Source organism: Pelodiscus sinensis, chromosome 9 (genome assembly GCF_049634645.1).
Source record: "Pelodiscus sinensis isolate JC-2024 chromosome 9, ASM4963464v1, whole genome shotgun sequence".
Taxonomy (NCBI): Eukaryota; Metazoa; Chordata; order Testudines; family Trionychidae; genus Pelodiscus; species Pelodiscus sinensis.
In genome coordinates, this window is record NC_134719.1 from 65,057,135 (window position 1) to 65,075,550 (window position 18,416).

The 18,416-nt window shown below is 44.9% G+C and overlaps 1 protein-coding gene across 4 annotated transcripts in view; it reads left to right on the forward strand.

Annotated features, from left to right (window-relative positions):
* Positions 1 to 18,416, forward strand: part of TEDC1 (tubulin epsilon and delta complex 1) — an 81,910-nt gene that overhangs the window by 46,058 nt on the left and 17,436 nt on the right. For 3 of the 4 annotated variants that reach the window (XM_075937085.1, XM_075937082.1, XM_075937084.1), the window contains 2 exons: positions 7,599 to 7,685; positions 11,676 to 11,888. In XM_075937085.1, the coding sequence (XP_075793200.1) occupies positions 7,599 to 7,685; positions 11,676 to 11,888 (300 nt within the window). The remainder of the gene's footprint in view (positions 1 to 7,598; positions 7,686 to 11,675; positions 11,889 to 18,416) is intronic. The other variant, XM_075937083.1, reaches the window with a different exon arrangement.

Below are 18,416 nucleotides of genomic sequence, written 5' to 3' on the forward strand. Positions count from 1 at the left end.
CATGTAAATCATATGGCTCTCGGGCTACTAGGAGGTGTGATGGCTTGGATCCCCGGGGATGGTGCCCGATGAGCTGAGATACTACTGAGCCTGCCTCTTCTGCCAGCCCTTATCTGGACAATAAGAGGCCTATGGGCCGGATAGGTTTCGCTAGAGTTAGCCCCTGGAGGGCCGCCAGATGCTTTATTTATTTGTGACCCACAGGTATGACTTCTCACAGTCCTGTTGGTGGCAGTTTGCCATTTCCAGCCACTGGGAAGTGGCGCAGGCCAGACCATACTTTCTGCAGCTCTCATTGGACAAGAACAGTGACTAGCTGCACCTGCAGACACACAGGCAGATTAAGTGTCTGGCGGCCTGCCAGGACTAACCCTAGCAAACCAAGTCCAGTCTGCTTCTTGCCAACCCTGCTTTAACTCTGCCGTGCTGAGCCAGACTCGTAAGCTTCCTCCAGCATGCACACAGGCAGGATGACACCTAGCTGCAGAACAATATGGTCACTGACATTTGCTCTGGGAGGGCTTAGTTTGAGGGATTCCTTTCACCATCCAGCTTCCACCCCCGCAGGAGTGACACTGTTGCAAAGAAGCAAACATCGTTCTGGACAGGATTAACAGCAAGACAAGAGAAGTCATACTCTGAACTGATTAGGCCTTAACTGGAGTATTGTGTCCAGTTCTGAGTACCACATTTCGGGAAAGATGTGGACAAATTGGAGAGGTCCAGAGAAGAGCAACAAAAATCATTAAAAATGTAGAAAATGTGACTGAAAGAATTGGATTTGTTTAGTTTGGAAAGGAGAAGACTAAGGCCGTGTCCAGACTCAGGGGTTTTTTCGGGAAAAGTAGCCTTTTCCCGAAAAAACTTCCCCTGCGTCCAGACTCAAGCCACGTTCTTTCGAAAATATTTCGAAAGAACGCGGCTTTTCTTTCGATGGCGGTAAACCTCAATTTACGAGGAAGAACGCCTTCTTTCGAAAGTTCCTCTTTCGAAAGAAGGCGTTCTTCAATGTAAAGAGGCCGTCTTCGAAAGAGAGCATCCAGACTCGCTGGGTGCTCTCTTTCGAAAAAGCGGATTTCTCTTTCGAAAGAAGCCTGCAGTCTAGACATAGCCTAAGAGGGGACATGATAGCAAGTTTCAAGCATCTAAAAAGGTGTTCCTAGGAGGAGAGAGAAAAATTGTTCTCCTTGGCCTCTGAGGATAGTACAAGAAGCAATGGGCTTAAATTGCAGCAAGGGGGGTTTAAGTTGGACACTATTTAGGAATACCTTCCTGCCTGTTAGGGTGGTGAAGCACTGGACTAAATTGCCTAAGGAGGTTGTGGTATCTTCATCACTGGAGATATTTAAGAGCAGGTTCGACACACATCTGTCAGGGATCATCTAGAGCAGGGCCACTCAATTTTGAAGCCCCAGAGGCCACAATGATGCATCACATGCAGAGGGCCGCAACTTAAGAGTGGTTGCATATATATGCAAATAGCTTCTTTCACACTGACAGGCATGAATACAAAGATTAAGGCAAGACTACACAACACACAGGTCCCATTTAAGTCAGTTTGGCCCAATATTTATCTGATTTCCACCCATCTGACAGCACTTTTAATGAGCAATGACAGTCCAGGAATTTAACTACTAAAATGAATACCAAGAGAATACCATTATATTGGCTACTTTTTTCTTTTGGCTCCCACTCGTGGGCCGCAAACAGGCCATGTGTTGAGTAGTCCCAATCTAGATGGTATTTGGTCCTGCTGTGAGGGCAGGAGACTGGACTTGATAACCTCTCAAGGTCCCTTCCAGTTGTAAGATTCTAGTATTCTATGAAACCCAAAATAGGATTATTTTCATCTCCTCCCTCAACGTGAAGGAAGCTCTGCACAGCTTCCTGCCACCCCCATTTAGAAATTACAAACGGGGCTATATTATAAATCAGAAATAAGTTTATTAACGATAAAAAGCTGTATTTTAAGTGGCCAAAGAAGTAGGAAACAGAACAAAGCGGATTACTAAGAAAATAATACAAAGGACACCATCTAAGCTAGATTCACTAAAATAACTGGTTACGAATAATATTCCTCACCCTAGATATCGTTTCAGGTAGATTCCTTTACGGCCTAGCTATCTTGTAGCCGGGGTCCAGCAGTTCTCCCCTTCCTCCTAGTTCAAGTCCTTTTGTTTCAAGGGTGTTTTCAAACAGAGGAGAAGCAAGCTGAAGGCAATCATTGTTTTCCTCCCTGGCCTTCTGTAGAATTTCCATAAGGCAGGAACCCTGTGTGTAGTTCACCCTCCCCCCTCAGCGGAAAGGCACCACCAAGGTGGTGGTGAGTACCAGGTGAGTACCAGGTGACAAGGTCACCTTACTCTGTAGCACCCCAGCATCCAGGATTCAGTAGTAGTGTGGAATGTGGACAGGAAGGCTAAGAGTTTTCACAGTCCATGTTCTTTGCTGATGGGCTTTTCCATTGTAGTCTCTGAAGTATCAGCAGTGGGAGTCACCCAAAGCAGCAAATGTGAAACACAGGTAGCACAGGTCAGCGTTCCTAACTTCAGATACAAGAATGATACCGACATGTATACCAGGTAGCTGCATTCAGTGGCTCATAACCTTTCCAATGATGTCTTACATGAATTATCTTGCATAAAGCACATCTCTGCTATGACATGTTCATGTCTTAAGCCTATTTCCATAAAGAATATGGAATATAATGTTACAGGCGGGTGCTGGGGCACTATTCAATTAAGCTTCGTTTAGGTTTCTTAAAAAGCAATTGCCTGTCAAGTCATTTGTACAAGCGATAGATTTTTTTTTTAAACAAAGGTTTAGAGAGAAAGTTATTGGTAAGTGTTTGCTTTCAACATCTATTATGGAATTATTTTGCAACAGATCTTGGTAACTGGAATTTATCATTAATTTGTCTTTCAGTGTAAGTAGTTTGAGGCAGTTACTTCCTGTAGAAAGCTGGAGAAAATGGCAATTCTCTTACAAGAGTCACATTATCCCAGTTTTGCACAAAGAGAAAAATGATGTTCACATATTATCCCTAAGCTTCACTCCAATTTCTATTCAAAGCAAAAATTGTTTTACTTAAAGTTTCCTTTTGATCATGAGAGACAGTGAATGCTCCTCCTTCTGGAGGTGTTGGAGCCTTTATGTTTTATTAGAAAGGACAAACACATTGGTCCTTAGATCAAATGCAGAACTTTGATCTGTCTTCTAGGGTTATTTCCAAAGGGATCACTTGCTTGGGGAGCAGATGAGTAGATTGCTCATCCCACATTAAAGCAGAACCTAATCTATATTGGGCCACTTAAAGGAAAATTCTATCGTCTTGAAAGATGCAAAGCAGCAGCATTTCCAGGCTTTTGTTTTGCCATCTGCAAAATGGGGATAAGAGACTCTTGAAAACCCTGGTCTCAAATGGCTGCAGTTCACATAAATTACTTAATGTTGGCAAATGGCTTTGAAGGTTAGTAGGTGGACTTAATTAAGATGCTTTTTTTTTTTTAGTGAACTCCTATTTAGTTCAAGTGACTAACATGTTGGAGAAAGAAAGCCTTTGGTAAAGGCTTAATGCTCTTAGCCTTTCAGCTAAGGTGTAAGAGCTAATAACTTACATCCTCTGAAATAGCCATAGTTCCTTTGGTCTAACTAGGGAAGATCATAGCTGATGTGTGATATTTCTAAGGTTTTTTTTATCAAAAAGAAAAATCCAAATGAACAAAGATTCTCTCCCCTTCCCCTCTCTTCAGCTTCTCCTTAGCTGTCATACAGCAGCTCAAAGGGTAGAATTCCAACTCTCCTTCCCCTTTGCAGGTCACCTTTAACATCTGTGCTAATGCGGTAACTGGCAGACACTGGCAGCAGTAAGATGTGCACACCAGCCTGTGCTGTTTGCATGAACAGTGTGCGATGTGTTTTGAATCTAGCATTTAGTAATTTGTAGCCATTATTTTATCATGTTACTGTTCTCCCCTCCTTCTATCAGCTTTAGATTAAAAGAGCAAAGCAGATAGCTCAGGGTTTTGAGTTCTCTGTTAGCCATTGCAATACAAAGTAAGTAAAAGCCACAAAGCTGGCTGAATATAGTTATGTCTGTGCTAAGTAGATTGAATTAGGGCTCCGGTCTTGATCTTCATCTTTGAAATCATGTCAGGAAAATGCTTTTGGAGTCCTTCAAAAACTTGCCTGCAGTGCCCTAGTGGCATGGAGTCATTCATTTCAAATAATGGCCTTTACCTAGATTCAATTCTGTATCCTAAAGCTGATGAGTTACTGTGGCACTCGCAGATAACTTAGGGTACGTCTACACTACAGCGCTAGTTCGAACTAACTTAGTTCGAATTAGTTAATTCGAACTAAGCTAGTTCGAACTAACGCATCTAGAACTAAAAACTAGTTCGAACTAGCGTTTTGCTAGTTCGAACTAGTAAGTCCACATTGAGTGGACTCTGAACAGGGCTTAAGGATGGCCGGAAGCAGTGCCGGCAGGGCATCAGATGAGGACTTAGAGCATGGAGATGCTGTCTCAGGCTAGCCGAGGGCTGCGCTTAAAGGGTCCCGACCCCCACCCCGGACACACAGTTCTAAGGGGTGCCCCGCTTGCAAAGAAGTTCTGGCTTGGAGTGCCCTGAGTGCCCACACTGGGCACATCACACCACTCGGCCATCAGCCCGGCTGCACTTGCCGCAGGCTGCCATCTGGGGAGAGGGAGTAATTGGGGAGCTGCAGGAGAGCTTCCACCCCCAGAAGCCCGCAGAGCCAGCCCAGTCCTCCCCATCGGGGGCTCGTACCCCATTCCTCCCTCACCTCCTTCCACTTACCCTTCCCTAGCCCCCCTTCTTATTGATGTACAAAATAAAGATAACGTTTCTTCCAACATTGACTCTGTCTTTATTGAAAAAAACTGGGGGAGACTGGGAAAAGGAGGTGGGGAGAGGGGAAGAGAAAGGCTGGGAGAGGGGAGGGCAACTAACATGATCAGGGGTTGGGAACAGGTCCCAGATGAAGAGAGGCTACAGAGACTGGGACTGTTCAGCTTAGAAAAGAGGAGATGGAGGGGGGACAGGATAGAGGTCTCTAAAAGCAGGGGTTGGGTGGAGAGGGTGCATTCAGAAAAGTTCTTCCTGAGTTCCCATAAAGAAGGACTAGAGGACACCAAAGGAAAGGAATGGGTATCAGGCTTGAAACTAGTAAGATAAAGTTGTTCTTCTTGACAAAGCAAATAGTTAACCTGTGGAACTCCTTGCTGCAGGAGGCTGTGAAGGATACAACTAGAACAGAGTTTAAAGGGAAGTGAGATCAAGTCATGGAGGTTGGGTCCATGGAGTCCTATTAGCCAGAGGGTAGGAGTGGTGTCCCTGCCCAAAGTTTGTGGAAGGCTGGAGAGGGATGGCACGAGACAAATGGCTTGGTCATTGTCTTCGGTCCATCCCCTCCAGGGTCCCTAGGGTTGGCCGCTGTCGGCAGACAGGCTACTGGGCTAGATGGACCTTTGGTCTGACCCAGTACGGCCATTGTAAGCTCAGGGCTCAGGGTCGGGGGTCTCAGTGGACCCCCTTGATTTTCATGCACACCTGGTCCTGGGTGGCCAGGCTGGCACCTCTCCTGCCCTAGACGGCCACTTTCCTGTGCCTAGTGCAGAGATCGTGGACGAGGTCCACGATGTTCGCACTAGCCCAGGAAGGTGCCCGCCTCTTGCGGTCCAGGGCAAACTCCCGGGAGCCGCCAGCCTAGTCCCGGCAAGAGGAGGTGGGCTGGGGGGCATCGGGTGGGTGGCTCTGTGCCGTGCCAGGTGCAGGGTCTGCTAGCTGGGTGCTGGCAGGCTTGCACCTGGCACGGGCACCGTAGCCAGCCCGTGCCCCTTTAAGGGGTCCGGGGCCGGGAGGGGGGCATAGAGTTTCCCTGGTGTTGGCCAGAGTGGCCACCAGGGAAACCTGGGGAGGGCTAGCCTCCCACTAGTTCGAACTAAAGGGCTACACAGCCCTTAGTTCGAACTAGCTAGTTCGAACTAGGCGTTAGTCCTCGTAAAATGAGGTTTACCTAGTTCGAACTAAGCGCTCCGCTAGTTCGATTCAAATTCGAACTAGCGGAGCGCTAGTGTAGCACCTATTAAAGTTAGTTCGAACTAACGTCCGTTAGTTCGAACTAACTTTGTAGTGTAGACATACCCTTACTTATCTCCTGTTTTCCCATCCATCTTGTTGTGGCCAGAAGAGTTTTTGAAATCTCTCTCTGGATCGTGCTGTTCCCTAGCTAGCCATTCTGGGGATCTTGGTCTCCAGTTTGTATATTCACCTTACTGTGCCAGAGGGACTGTTAATGTGTGTGCTGCCATAGCAGCCTGGTTTCTGGAGGGCAGATGCACAACAGTACCCACTGCTCTCCCAGCTGACTCAAGTTAGGTTGCCCTTTTGAAAAAGGAGGCTGTTCTATCCCTATCTGACTCTGAACTGGGAGGAGGGGCGAGATCTAGTGATAGCTATCTTCTCCCCTCTACGTCTCGGTAGCTTTCAAATCCCTTGTAAAACCCTCACTTCTTGCATTGCCCACAAAAGTATCTGTGGGAGAGGCACTCCAGTGAGGGAGACAATCTGGTTATGTTATATAGATGCTTCCATTTCAGAGAGAATTCCTCCTGATCAGCTCCTACTTGTGAGCAGTGCTGGAGAATTGAGTGTTTATAAATCATTTGAATAAGGAGCAGGGGATGAGCTTGGCAGCTTGGGACTCTGAGGAGAGGAGCGGTGCAGGACACGGCAGAGAGACGGGAGAAGGAGAAATAACTGGATATCAGGAGAGTGGCGTTGGAGGGGATGCATCCAGGTCCAAGATTGTGGCTGGAACACAGCCTTAGACAAGAAGGGATTTAAACTTGGTATGCTGGCCAGATTCAAAGAATAGTGGGGGAGCGAGGTTTGATCCAGATGGGAGAGTGACCCCGGTAGCAGCAGTGTTTGGAGTGTGGCTGAGCTGTGAGATTAATATTGGTATCAAAGAAGCACAGGAGGTTTCAGGATCTAAAGGGGCAAAGATCTTTTTATAGACGAGTTGTATTGTTTTGAACCCTTCTAAGTGACACTTGAAGCCACATATGTGTATGTGAGGGACTGCTGCTGTTTTATGGCTGGGGACTGGACGTGAGGAAAAGCTTTTATTCAGTTCCAATCAAATTTGCATCACTAGCATTTGCATTGCTTCCTGCTAAATAATGCATAGTGCAAGCCTCAGTCATAGCAGCATATAGTGAGAAGGAAGAAACTGCGGGAGTACTGGATCCATGGGACTGGTCCTCGCTCTGTATCCCACTGCCTTGTGTAAGAAGCATCCGTGTTTGCAGTTACACAGTAGGGAGGGATGTGGGCATCCACACAAGTTCATATGTGTTCTCAATCCTTACCGTTTTTGCAGATGAATGTTCTGCCTGTAAATGTCCGTCTGCGAGGTGCACTATGATGTGAAAGGAATGAGTACTACTGAAGCGATGTGATTGAAAGCCTTCGTTATTCAGACCAGAAAGGCTTTAAAAATTGCACTTTATACGTTGCGCAGATGACCAAATGGGACTTTTGATTTTCTTTTTTTCCCCCTCTTCTCAGTTGTTGCAGTTACTGGAGTCTGAAAACTCTCGATTAGAAGCCTTTCTGGAGTGGAAAGAACTGGAACCAGTCTATTGGCAGTGGATGGTAATGAACCAAACGAAATATTAAGGCTGCAATTTTTTGTTACTTCTGGTAAACGGTTGCTCCTCTAATGCCCTTCCTGCATATGTGGAAAAGTGAAAGTTATCAACTGGCTATACAACTTCCTTTTGAAGAGGAGGCCTTTTAAATGAAAGTCTGTATCCTTAGATCTCGCTCATCAGTCTAGCATCTGTTGGATGACTTACTCCAATAGGCTGCCAAACTGGAGGGAAGAGAAGCTGAATTTCAGGCATCTACAGTTACCACAAATGGAAATGCCTAATCTTTCATCTCTTTTATGTTTAAGAAAACATAGCAATCACACATTTTGTTATAAATTAAATGGCTTGTCAGAAGAGGAGTTTTAAGCTTTATTACAGACTCAGAGACAACTACATTTTCAAGCCGTTGAAATTTCAAACACCTTCATTTTTCCAGCCAGATAGTGTGTAGAAATTACAGAATTCCCCTTGCATGGTGTTGAATGATCATTAGAAAATCAATAAGCCTTCCTCTGTACATCTTATGACTTCTGTGCATCTCACTTTAATATAAAACTTTCACCCATTTGCAGCTGCTGAAAATAATTCTTAAAAACAGAAATTTAACAATGTGAGTATATAGAATTTGGAGAAGGAGAGTCATTAATTGCATTGTTATATACTGAGAGCAAAATAAAGGAGTAAAAAATCATCTAAACTGCCTTGAAAAACACTTTAAAACCACACTAGTACAATTGTGGTATCAGGAAAGGTGGTTGTTTCCATAACAGCTGGTGCTTTATTTATCTCTGTAATTGTGCTGCTCTGAAAAGTGTCAGCGTTAAGATGGCCACAGATCCAGAATCATACAAACAAGCATTCAGCTAGGCAAATGGTAGCTGTGGAGTTTTGATCTGCTCACCAGGAGGCTGGTGCTGTGCGTGTCTGAGCAGGTTGTTGAGGGTACTGTGATCTCAGCACCTGTCTGGATCAAGTCCTAAATAAATACTGGCCAACAGTTGGATGGTATTAGAGAATTTAACTCACCATCATTTGTGATGGGAAATGTGCATGTTCTCTCAGTCAGTGGCATCAATTCTGTTTTCTTTTCTTTTGGTATTGTTCTTGAATATTGTAGAACATATTCAAGAACCCAGAGAAGATGTGTTTTGATTTCTGTTGGAACTCTACCTGGCAGAATTATCTTAAGAATGCTTTGCATTAGAAAAAGGTTATCTAGTGCAGAAAACAGGTGCTGCTTCTTGAAGGGATTACACGTGTGCAGTCCACATTAGGCGTGTGTGATCACCATGTGCACTGGTGCCATCCGTAGGGGAGTAGCTCTGGTGCCCTCTTGGTGTGATATAAGGGGCACTGCCCGCTGCCCCCACACCCAGTTCCTTCTTGCCGCCAGTGTCAGCGCTAGACTATCACTACGGTCTTGTTCCATTTGTTTGTTCTTTTGGGCATTCAGTTTTGAACCCCGTTCTCTGGCTGCTGTGTACAGTTCAGTTGCTGCTTCTTGGGCATAGTCCTCTGTAGATGAAATTATGATATTATCTTCAAAGTAAAGGTGACTTTGTCCTGAGATCATGCAGCCTCTCTCAATGTTACTAAGGGAGTTGGGCAAGATATTTTCTAAATATAGAGCAACAAGTATTGGAGTATACATCCTCACGTCACTTCAGTTTTCAAACCACTCTGTGAGTTCACTATTGACTCTTACTGTGTGCAACACACATTCTGCAGTATTTGAATTAGCTTGTTACTAACACCACACCATGTCCTCTGGAATAGTGGTAGAAGCAAGAACAGACACATGAATCTTTAACACACCTACATGTCTTTCAATGCTGGGTATAACAATGCCAGATGAGTGCCTGTTCTCACTTTCAGGGGGCATTGTAAACAAGACGTAGGCAGCATTATCTCCTGCAAATATAAACCAACTTGTTTGTCTGAGTGATTAGCTGAGTGGACTTTTTGGCTCTAAAGTTTTACATTGTTTTATTTTTGAATGCAGGTTTTTTTTTTACATAATTCTACCTTTGTTCAGCTTTCATAACAAAGAGATTGCAGTACAGTACTTGTAATGGGGGAATTGTAAATACTATTTTGTTTTTTACAGTGCAAATAGTGTAATACAAATATTAAGCATGGTACACTTTGTAATCTGTTTTGTTATGGAAATCAATATATTTAAAAATGTAGAAAACATTCAAAAATATTTCAATAAGTGGTATTCTATTGTTTAACAGCACACTTATTTGTGATTAATTTTTAATCACTTGATAGCCCTAGTGCTAATTACATCATACAGGGTTAGTTTATAATTTTATACATAAAGTTGCTATATACATTTCATCAGGATATAATTGACCAGTGAGGAGTTAGTTTTGAAAGATACCTCACAAGGCATGTGTTGTACAAAGATAGTTACAATACTGTGAAGGGTGTAAATACAGGGGTGCTTTTGTAGGATATGAAGGGTCTGAATACAGAGTTGCCTTCATATTATTAGACAAAGCTTACAGTTCCTTGAAAAGCTGTAGGTTCATGTCTACACATGTAATGAGCACTGAACTACCAGGGAAAGGTGGACCTGTAACTATAAAATACCCGCAACATATGCAGATGACAGTGCCATAAACCAATTTTACACTGAACTTCAAGCAGACATTTCACAAACCACATCTAGAGGTTGTTTCCTCATAACGGGGGCTTTAATGCAATATTGGGAGTGATAACACTGACTGGATGAACACCCTGGGAAAAGAAGGAATAGAATTAGGACATGAGCAAGGCGATGGATTGTTTCAGGTCTCTGCTATCACCAGTTTCTTTATAGCACACACAACATTTCAGCACAGGCAAGTCCATAAAGGAGCATGGATTTCTAAGAAAGATACTACAAAACCATGACAATCTTCAGAAAGATCATTTTCAGCAAGAAAATGCTGGAAAACAAGCGCAGTAGATGGCAGGATCTACAGAAGCCTAAATGGAAACTCAGGCAGCAATTGTTACAGTGTCAGGATCAGACTTGTTCCTGTCCGGTAGCCATTTTTAAATTCCACTAGTCCGAAGTAACTGCCCGCGGCTACACGCGGCAGTGAAACGGTAATTCCAACTAAGTCCTTAGTTCGAATGAACTGTTACACCTCGTTCCATGCTGGTTTGTTGCTGCTACTTACGAGCTGCAGGGCAAATTGGGCCAGATCTTCACTTAAAATTTAACTGGCTTAGTTATGGCACTCAAGGGTGTGAAAGTCTCTCTTCCCCTCAGTGCTGTAGCTATGCCAGTCCAGCTCCCAGTGTAGATTCAGCTGGGCCTACAGAAGAATGTTTCCATTGACCTCTGACTACCTGAGCTTGGGAAGGTGGGGTTCAGACAGCAACAGAAAACCCCCTTCCATTGCCAGTTATGCTGGCGTGGCTCTGATAGTGTAGGTATGTTATTACAGTCCTTGTAGCATAGCTGTGGCCTAAGAAAGACAATGTGCACCGAATGCAAGACTTGCCTGGGTAAGATTTAGGACCAAACTGATTAACTGTTTTAATCCAGAGTCTGAAGTAAGCACAATGCACATTGAATGCAGTAATTGTATCACCTACTAATCCTGACATTTGAACAGAGAGGTCATAAAGAGAGAACCCCTTCTTCAAATCTCTGGAGGCCATGTTCAGAGCTTCTGGAGCACTGAGCTATGATCTGCTTACATTCCCTGGATTTTGTTCGCTTTCAATAATGGCAACACAGTATAGCCTTTTCCTTGGGCATTTGCTAATTCAGAAATACACTAAAACATGTATTTATTAGCAAGCTGAGCCAATTCTGTTCAGTAATCATATTTTCTTTAAAAAAAAAATGTAGCGAGTAGAGATGTCTGAGATCACCAGTCAATTTATACTATGTTCTTAAAATTAAATATTGGGGAAGCACCTGGCAAGCAAAGATTTCTGGTTAGTGCTTTAAAGTTAATTAATTGTACCGTGTATTTTTTTTCTTTAGGAAACTGTATTAGATACCCTGGCTGAAGATGCAAATACATACAAGCCACAGGATGTTTGTAAAGAGAAAAACCCATTGCCAAATGCTAACTTGTGTTGCCACAGTGCTAGCAATATTATCGGAGAAATAGACACATTGACAAAAGATCTCGTGACTCTACATGATGAACTGCATGAACTGGTAACTTGCAAGAAGTCAGTATGGTATGAAAAGGTAAGGATTTGATTTATTTTTTGGCTTAAGGAAGATATCTCATTTTTCCATTCCATTGTCATGGACAAGATGCCTGCTGCTGTGCACGAACCATGCGCTGACTCTCACCACTGAACTCCTGTGGCTCTTCCTGTGATTCTTTATTGCACACTTCAGATAATGCCCATAGAGTGCCGAGGCCAGGCCGAGGTAGGTTAATCAGGGATGTGTGTGTTGTTAAGGATCGTGTGATGGTTCTAGAGAGGGAACTCGGGTTCTCAGCAATGGGGAAGGGAGCAGGTGTTTTGAAAACAAGGATTGGTAAGTGGCCCTTGTGACAAGTGGGGTTAATGATCCAGGGTTGAAGGGCAAAAGGAGGGAGTGAGAGTGAGGAACCAGGATGTGCCAGGCAGAAGCTGAAGTTGTGAAGGTGACTGTCCTGCTTAGAAAAGCTGGAGGGGGAAAGGCAATTGGGTCTGGGGAGAGTAGAGGCTAATGGGGCATTGCTCAAGGTAGTGAGCTGTGGCTGGTAGGTGGATGACGGGTACATGGACTGGTGAGAGGGGAGGTCTCCACAGGAGAGAGTGTTCTGAGGGACCAAGAAGCAGGGTAGACTGTTGTAATTTTGCATGGGCTGGACCTAGCTCTTTCCTGTGGTTTGACTCTTGTGTGCAGGCTGACCCATAGTTTCTAAAGCTGTGGTTGCATTGACCAGCCAATTGCATTCTTCTGTTGAATGGGAAAACCTACACTGAAGCAGTAGGAGAGCTGAGATTTTATCACAAGATACAATTCCTGTGTATGGTTCCCGGAGCAAAGTAAACGGCTTCCATGTATCTACTATATATTTGGGAGAGTTGGTGTGTCTGTCTGTCCATTCGTCTGTGAGTCTGTTTGTTCAAGAACTCCTCCTAAACCGTAAGAGCAAGGACCACCAAATTTGGTATGCAGCTTCCTCGTCTCACAAGTCAAAGCATTGTAATGGTTTGGTTGTGCCAGGACAATGGGATGTGCATGGAATCTGACTCCTTCTCGTCAAATGGAAAGGGAGGGCTCTGATACCAGTGGCAGTTATACTCCAGAATGACCACAGGGGGGCAGCCTCTGCCTCCCGACAATGCAGGAGAACTGTGGAGCCCCTACAGGCCTGGCTGGCCCAGGGAAGAGGCCCCAGCCACCCCAGGCAATCCCATGACTGTGTTTGAAATCTACATTTTAAGATTGCATAATTTATCTTTCTGAGTTTCATTTCCTTGCTTTTATAGAAGAAGGAAGGAAGGGAGCATTACTTGCACATTGAAATAAATGTCTTGAATTTGTGCATTTGATGTCCTGGTCATACATTGCAGACTATCTGTTATGGTATGAATGTGGTGGAAGGTGTAACCATTGGAACAAAGGCAGTGCGGTGGGATGTTATGTTAAAAGTGCCTCCCCTTCCACATCCTACCAAGAGCCATTCTGTAATAGCAGATGACAGCACCATCGGGGATGCAGATGTCAGATGATTCTTCATCAGTCTTTCTTATATCAATCCTTCTAGCTGTCAGTAGCGCTCCTTATTGCAAAATACTGTCTCTCTGCGGTCTGTCTTATTCTTGCAGGCATGCTGAATGCTGAGCCTTCTCTAGCTTCCACTCAAACAGTCTCCTACCTCTTCCCCAGGAGGAAGGAGTGCTTGTGAAACAAGATTACATAAGGGAGAATTTGATGTCAGAAAAGACAGGCGAGGCGGTACGGTAGCTAGTAGAGTCCGTGGATACTGACTGGTCTGTCTTGGACAAGCTGTGCATTACTGAGATCAGGAAATCATCTTGCATCTCTTAAGAAGACTCCCAAGGGTGCCACATCTTTGTCACAGCCTTATGCCCATTTACTCACATGGTACAACACAAATATGGGTGCATCCACAAAGGATGCTGTTTGAACCGCTGTATCTCAGCCATGTGGATACTGGTTTTCATCTGACCACAGACGGCAACTTTTATAGCATATTTCCTTTGTAAACGTCAAAACCCTGCCACTTCTCATTGACTCTTTAGGTCTTTTTTATTAATCAGTGCAAAAGTATGTTTCCCTACTCTCTTTCTTCTTGAAAATGGTTAGAGCATTTGTATGGAAACTTACCATATACAAACAGCAACTTGAGAAGAAACTTCCCAAACTTCACCCCCAAAGTAAAAAAAGTTTAGCAAAGGAATAAGAATCTGAAAAGGGACAAAAAATTCTAGGACAAAAAATTATTAGCAACCAAACTGTTGGCATTTCTCAGTGTATAGTAATATTATTGCTATGGGGTGATGCCTGCTTTTCATCAGAAAACCAGCTCTTTGTTGGCTAATTATGATTGTGACATAGGAAGTAATTCAGCTCTTGGATGGGAAGTTTTTGTTATCCTGCAGCTCTTTCTTTGAACATGTGGTTGGAATGACAATTTAATCAGTCAAAATTTTGAAGGAATTACTCTGTGCATAAATAGCAACTGGTAGACTTCTGTCACCTCAACTGATGTGACAGTTTTACTGATACTTTTGTGTGAGGGAGTAATGGGCTCAGAAACTCAGAGGAGGGAAGAGAGAAAACATACCTGTATATCCAGAAATGTGTTCTGAATTTTCAGCTTTATTCTGTTCTATCTAGAATCAGGCAAAAACTTTGTTCTTTGGAGACATTTTCAGGGATTGCAAATGATCAAAAACTTCTATGAAATGACTAAGCTTTAAAAATGATTCTCTGCTCAGAAATAAATTAAACTGTAAAAGAAGAAATGTCCTTCTAAAGGAGAAATTGCTGTTTCCTTTTTTCTTTTCTGAGCATTTCATTTATTATTTACTCCCCAGTTTGAGAGGGGATTTGGTTTCAAGCTGAGTTAAACATTCAGAAATGCACATTGAAACACTGATGATGTTTGGCTGTGGATGATAATTTTTTTAGTTTTATTCAGATAGACACTAACACCCCACTGAGGCTCTGCAAGACGTGTGATGCTGCAACTCGGGAGTTTTCTGTGTTCCTCAGCAATGCAAGTCTAGCCAGAATCCGTTGGGGTTATGGTTGTAATTTTGATGTACTGCTGCTAATGAGTCTCCTTCAAGGATAAGCCAGCATTGAGTAGATCTGCTCATGTGCCGTTGCGTACACCCCCCTCCACATGACCCATTGTGGTGGCTTGGTTGGTCCATGCCATAGCTTTTCAACTATGACTGTACAGAGCACCGGGACCTGCCACTTTCTTTGTCTGTGTTGTGGGGCATATTTCCGTTCTGTCAGGTGTCGTCTGTGGCTACTGGTAGTTGTGCTTTTATGTGTTTTCGTTTCTTCAGCTTGCTCACTTAGGGACAGGCACTGTTCAGCCTCTTCTGACTCAGGGTCCATCCACAGGTGGAGAGCTGCTCCTGGGTAATGGTTAATGGTGACCCGGTCACCTCCTACTTACAACAGTGTGCTGGAATGGCCTCCCCACCTGCCCCTGTTTTATCAGTTAACCAGTTAAACTTAACATTTAACCGGTTAACTAACTGAATGGCATTTTACATCCCTAATTGTAAGTCGCGGTGCCCGTTCTGGGACCTCTTCATTGCTTATTTTATCAGTCCCTTTTACCTTGAGTGTTCTACACAGACATGCAGCCATGATGGAGACCTAAGTCTTTCGTGGAGTGCAATAGTGGAGAAGGCCAGCCGCCATGCCAAGGTGACTCCCAGGGCTGGGGAACAAACAAGAGAGCACTGACATCATACAAACCCAGGAATAGCCAACCCTCCTTGCCATAGTGCTGAGGATGCCTAGCCCTGTCCTGGAATACACTTACATCGGCCCCTCCAGACTCACCTGCTTCTGCTGCCCCCGCGGCTGAAATGTGACACCACAGCATAGCTACATCATCTTCTCTGATGAGGTTTGGGGCCCTGGGAGCCGGTGAGTTTGGGAGAGCTCATGTAAGTGCATGCAAGGATTGGACAGGAACGCATGGCGAGCTCCGCCATCCTTGTGCTGAAACCAGTCATGTATGAAGTGACCTGGGATTGCACGAGGGGCTGGCTGGACAGATCTTTCCACCAGCATTTGGAAAGTTAGTCTTGGCTGTTTAGATGGCAAACTCTTTGGGGTAGGGCGGCTCTGGCTCTGTGTATGTATGGGGCTTAGCACAGTAGGGCTCCAGGCCTTTTCGGGGCCCCGCTTAAGGAGGCACTACTGTAACACAAACGGCAAGGCTGCTGCTCCAGGTGGCTCTGGGATGTCCATTCGGGCCTTGTCACCCTGCCCCAGGCTGGAGCAGTTGGAGAGGTGCTGTGTTTGTGACAGCATTGTGCTTATTTCTACCTTGCTCAGACTTTGATCTGCCTTAGAAGGAGGCCATGGCGTTGAGCCTTCACAGAGGACTCCAAAGTAGAATGTTTGTCCAGGGCTCTTTTCTGTTTTGGAGTAAATGTTTTTCTTGGATTTTGTGCTGTTTAGTACAGTTCACTGGGACTTTGCAGTGACACAGCTGTAAACTAGCAAAGTGAATAGTTAATGACCCAAGCCACTTGGGGTGCAGGAAGAAGGAACGGACGAACATGGGAGGGAGGTCTGTTGCTGCACTTCATTTGGGGGAAGAGCTAGTTAAAAACCTCAAACCTCTTCCCCCAATTTCCTACAGCCCCCGAGTGCCTGTATATTACACTTAGTGCTCCTGTTGGCGGTTTTTAATTGTAAGGCAGTTATTGGTTGATGATCTTGCAGTTATTGATCTTGCAGTTGTGGAAATGCCAGGCTGGAAGGGACCTCGGGAGGCCATGAAGGCTAGATCCCTGTGCTGAGGCAGGACCACGTACACCAGCACAATGGGACTCAAGAACTAAGGGGCCACCACAGGCACTACTTGGCTGACTGGGCCTCACGCGAGTGCAGTGTGCTCTAGTTTCCCAGTGAAACAAAGCCACACAAGCCACAAAACGTGGTTTAGGACGTGTATGAAGAAGAAAACTCTCCGGGCTTGATGATAAAGATGATGGCTAAGGGAATGTTGATGTAGCTATTGCTTTCCAGCAAATATTAATGTACAGAAGTAGTAATAAATTTAGGCCTGGGAATTAATGGGGAATAAATTAAAGGGATGCTCCAAAGCTAATGTTGATGGGGGCATTATTTGCACTGTAAATTGCGAAGACATTTTAGGAGAGTTGTAAAGCTGAGCTACAGCCACCAATGGAACAGATAATTATACAAACAGCTGCCTCCCAAGTTTTGCCAGGACTGCCAACTAGCACAGAATGTATGCGTCTCTGGCTTACGCATTTGAAACGAGCCGCTCGCTAGGTGTCATTCCACGCCGCGTGGAAGGGCCGCGCCATGCCAAAGCCCCTCCGTACTCTAGCTAGAGCAGAGGGTCACCCTCTTAGCGGCGGGGCCAATGAGAAAGGGAGCCCCTCCTCTCAGAAGACCTCCAAGTAAGCTTGAAAGCCAACTCTTTCGGGCCTCCCTCCCCCCAGCCTTTTAGATTCAGTGACAGAACCAGAGCTAGGACTTTTCACGGCTCACACGCTGGAACCCTGCACAGCCTCTCTACTCTTATGCCCAGGTAGAGCGTGTTAACTGTGACCCCATGAGTGCACGCTGCACCCTCCCTAAGCAGCACTAGAGGAGTTACAGCCCTGCAAAGCGAGTCCCGCACGGGAATGGGTTTCTTGCTCTTTTCTTTTAAATAAAGCTCATCCCAGATTTACTGAAACATCATTTTTCAGCTGCATTCACAACATGTTTTACTGACTCGGCCAGTATCCAGCATCTTAGCAAACAATGCAGATAAATATTAATGTTGGTTATTGACTCCATTATAACTGCCCTTGCTCCGCCCCACCCCGTCCAGCCCCCCTTGCTGAAGCCTTGTCCCCCAAGCAATGCAAGCCGGAGGATTGCTGGGAGGGGGGCCTGGTGTGGGGCGGCAGCAGGGGTCACCCCTCCCCTTCACTCACCATGGTGGAGATAGTTCTGTCTCCTCACAAGCAGAAGGAGTTTTACCTGTGTAGGCCTTGCTAAAGCCTTAGGCATAACTAACAGTATGAACCAAAGACTCTGCACCAGAGTAGGTCTGACCTTGGCAAAAGCACACTAGGTATTACTTATTACCAAGTAAGCACGTTCCTGACCACAGAGGATGGTACAAAAACCCCATAGAACTCTCAAGTAACTTCATATGTTCCCAAGAGATGATGCAGGATCACCCGGATCCATGTGAGAAGAGGCTGATGGACAGGATAATGAATGAGGTTATTGACAATATCTGGAGTGTAATACATAACTTGTTTGTATCAATGTATAAAAGGAGAAGTCCTAGGAGAGCAACTTTGTGCTGGGTTTGGACAAGCTCTGGTGTCCTGATTGTACGGGTACCAGTGTTGTGGGAACAGGTGTGCCGGTGTACTTGTAGCTCCTATGCCTTGTTGACAATACCCCTGGCTGAGCGCCTTTGTCACTGAACTGAGCCCGGTACCTATGAAATATAAAACAAGCAGGGAAGTACCCAGCATGAGGAGTCCTGCGACACCCTGGGATCGGACACTGCTC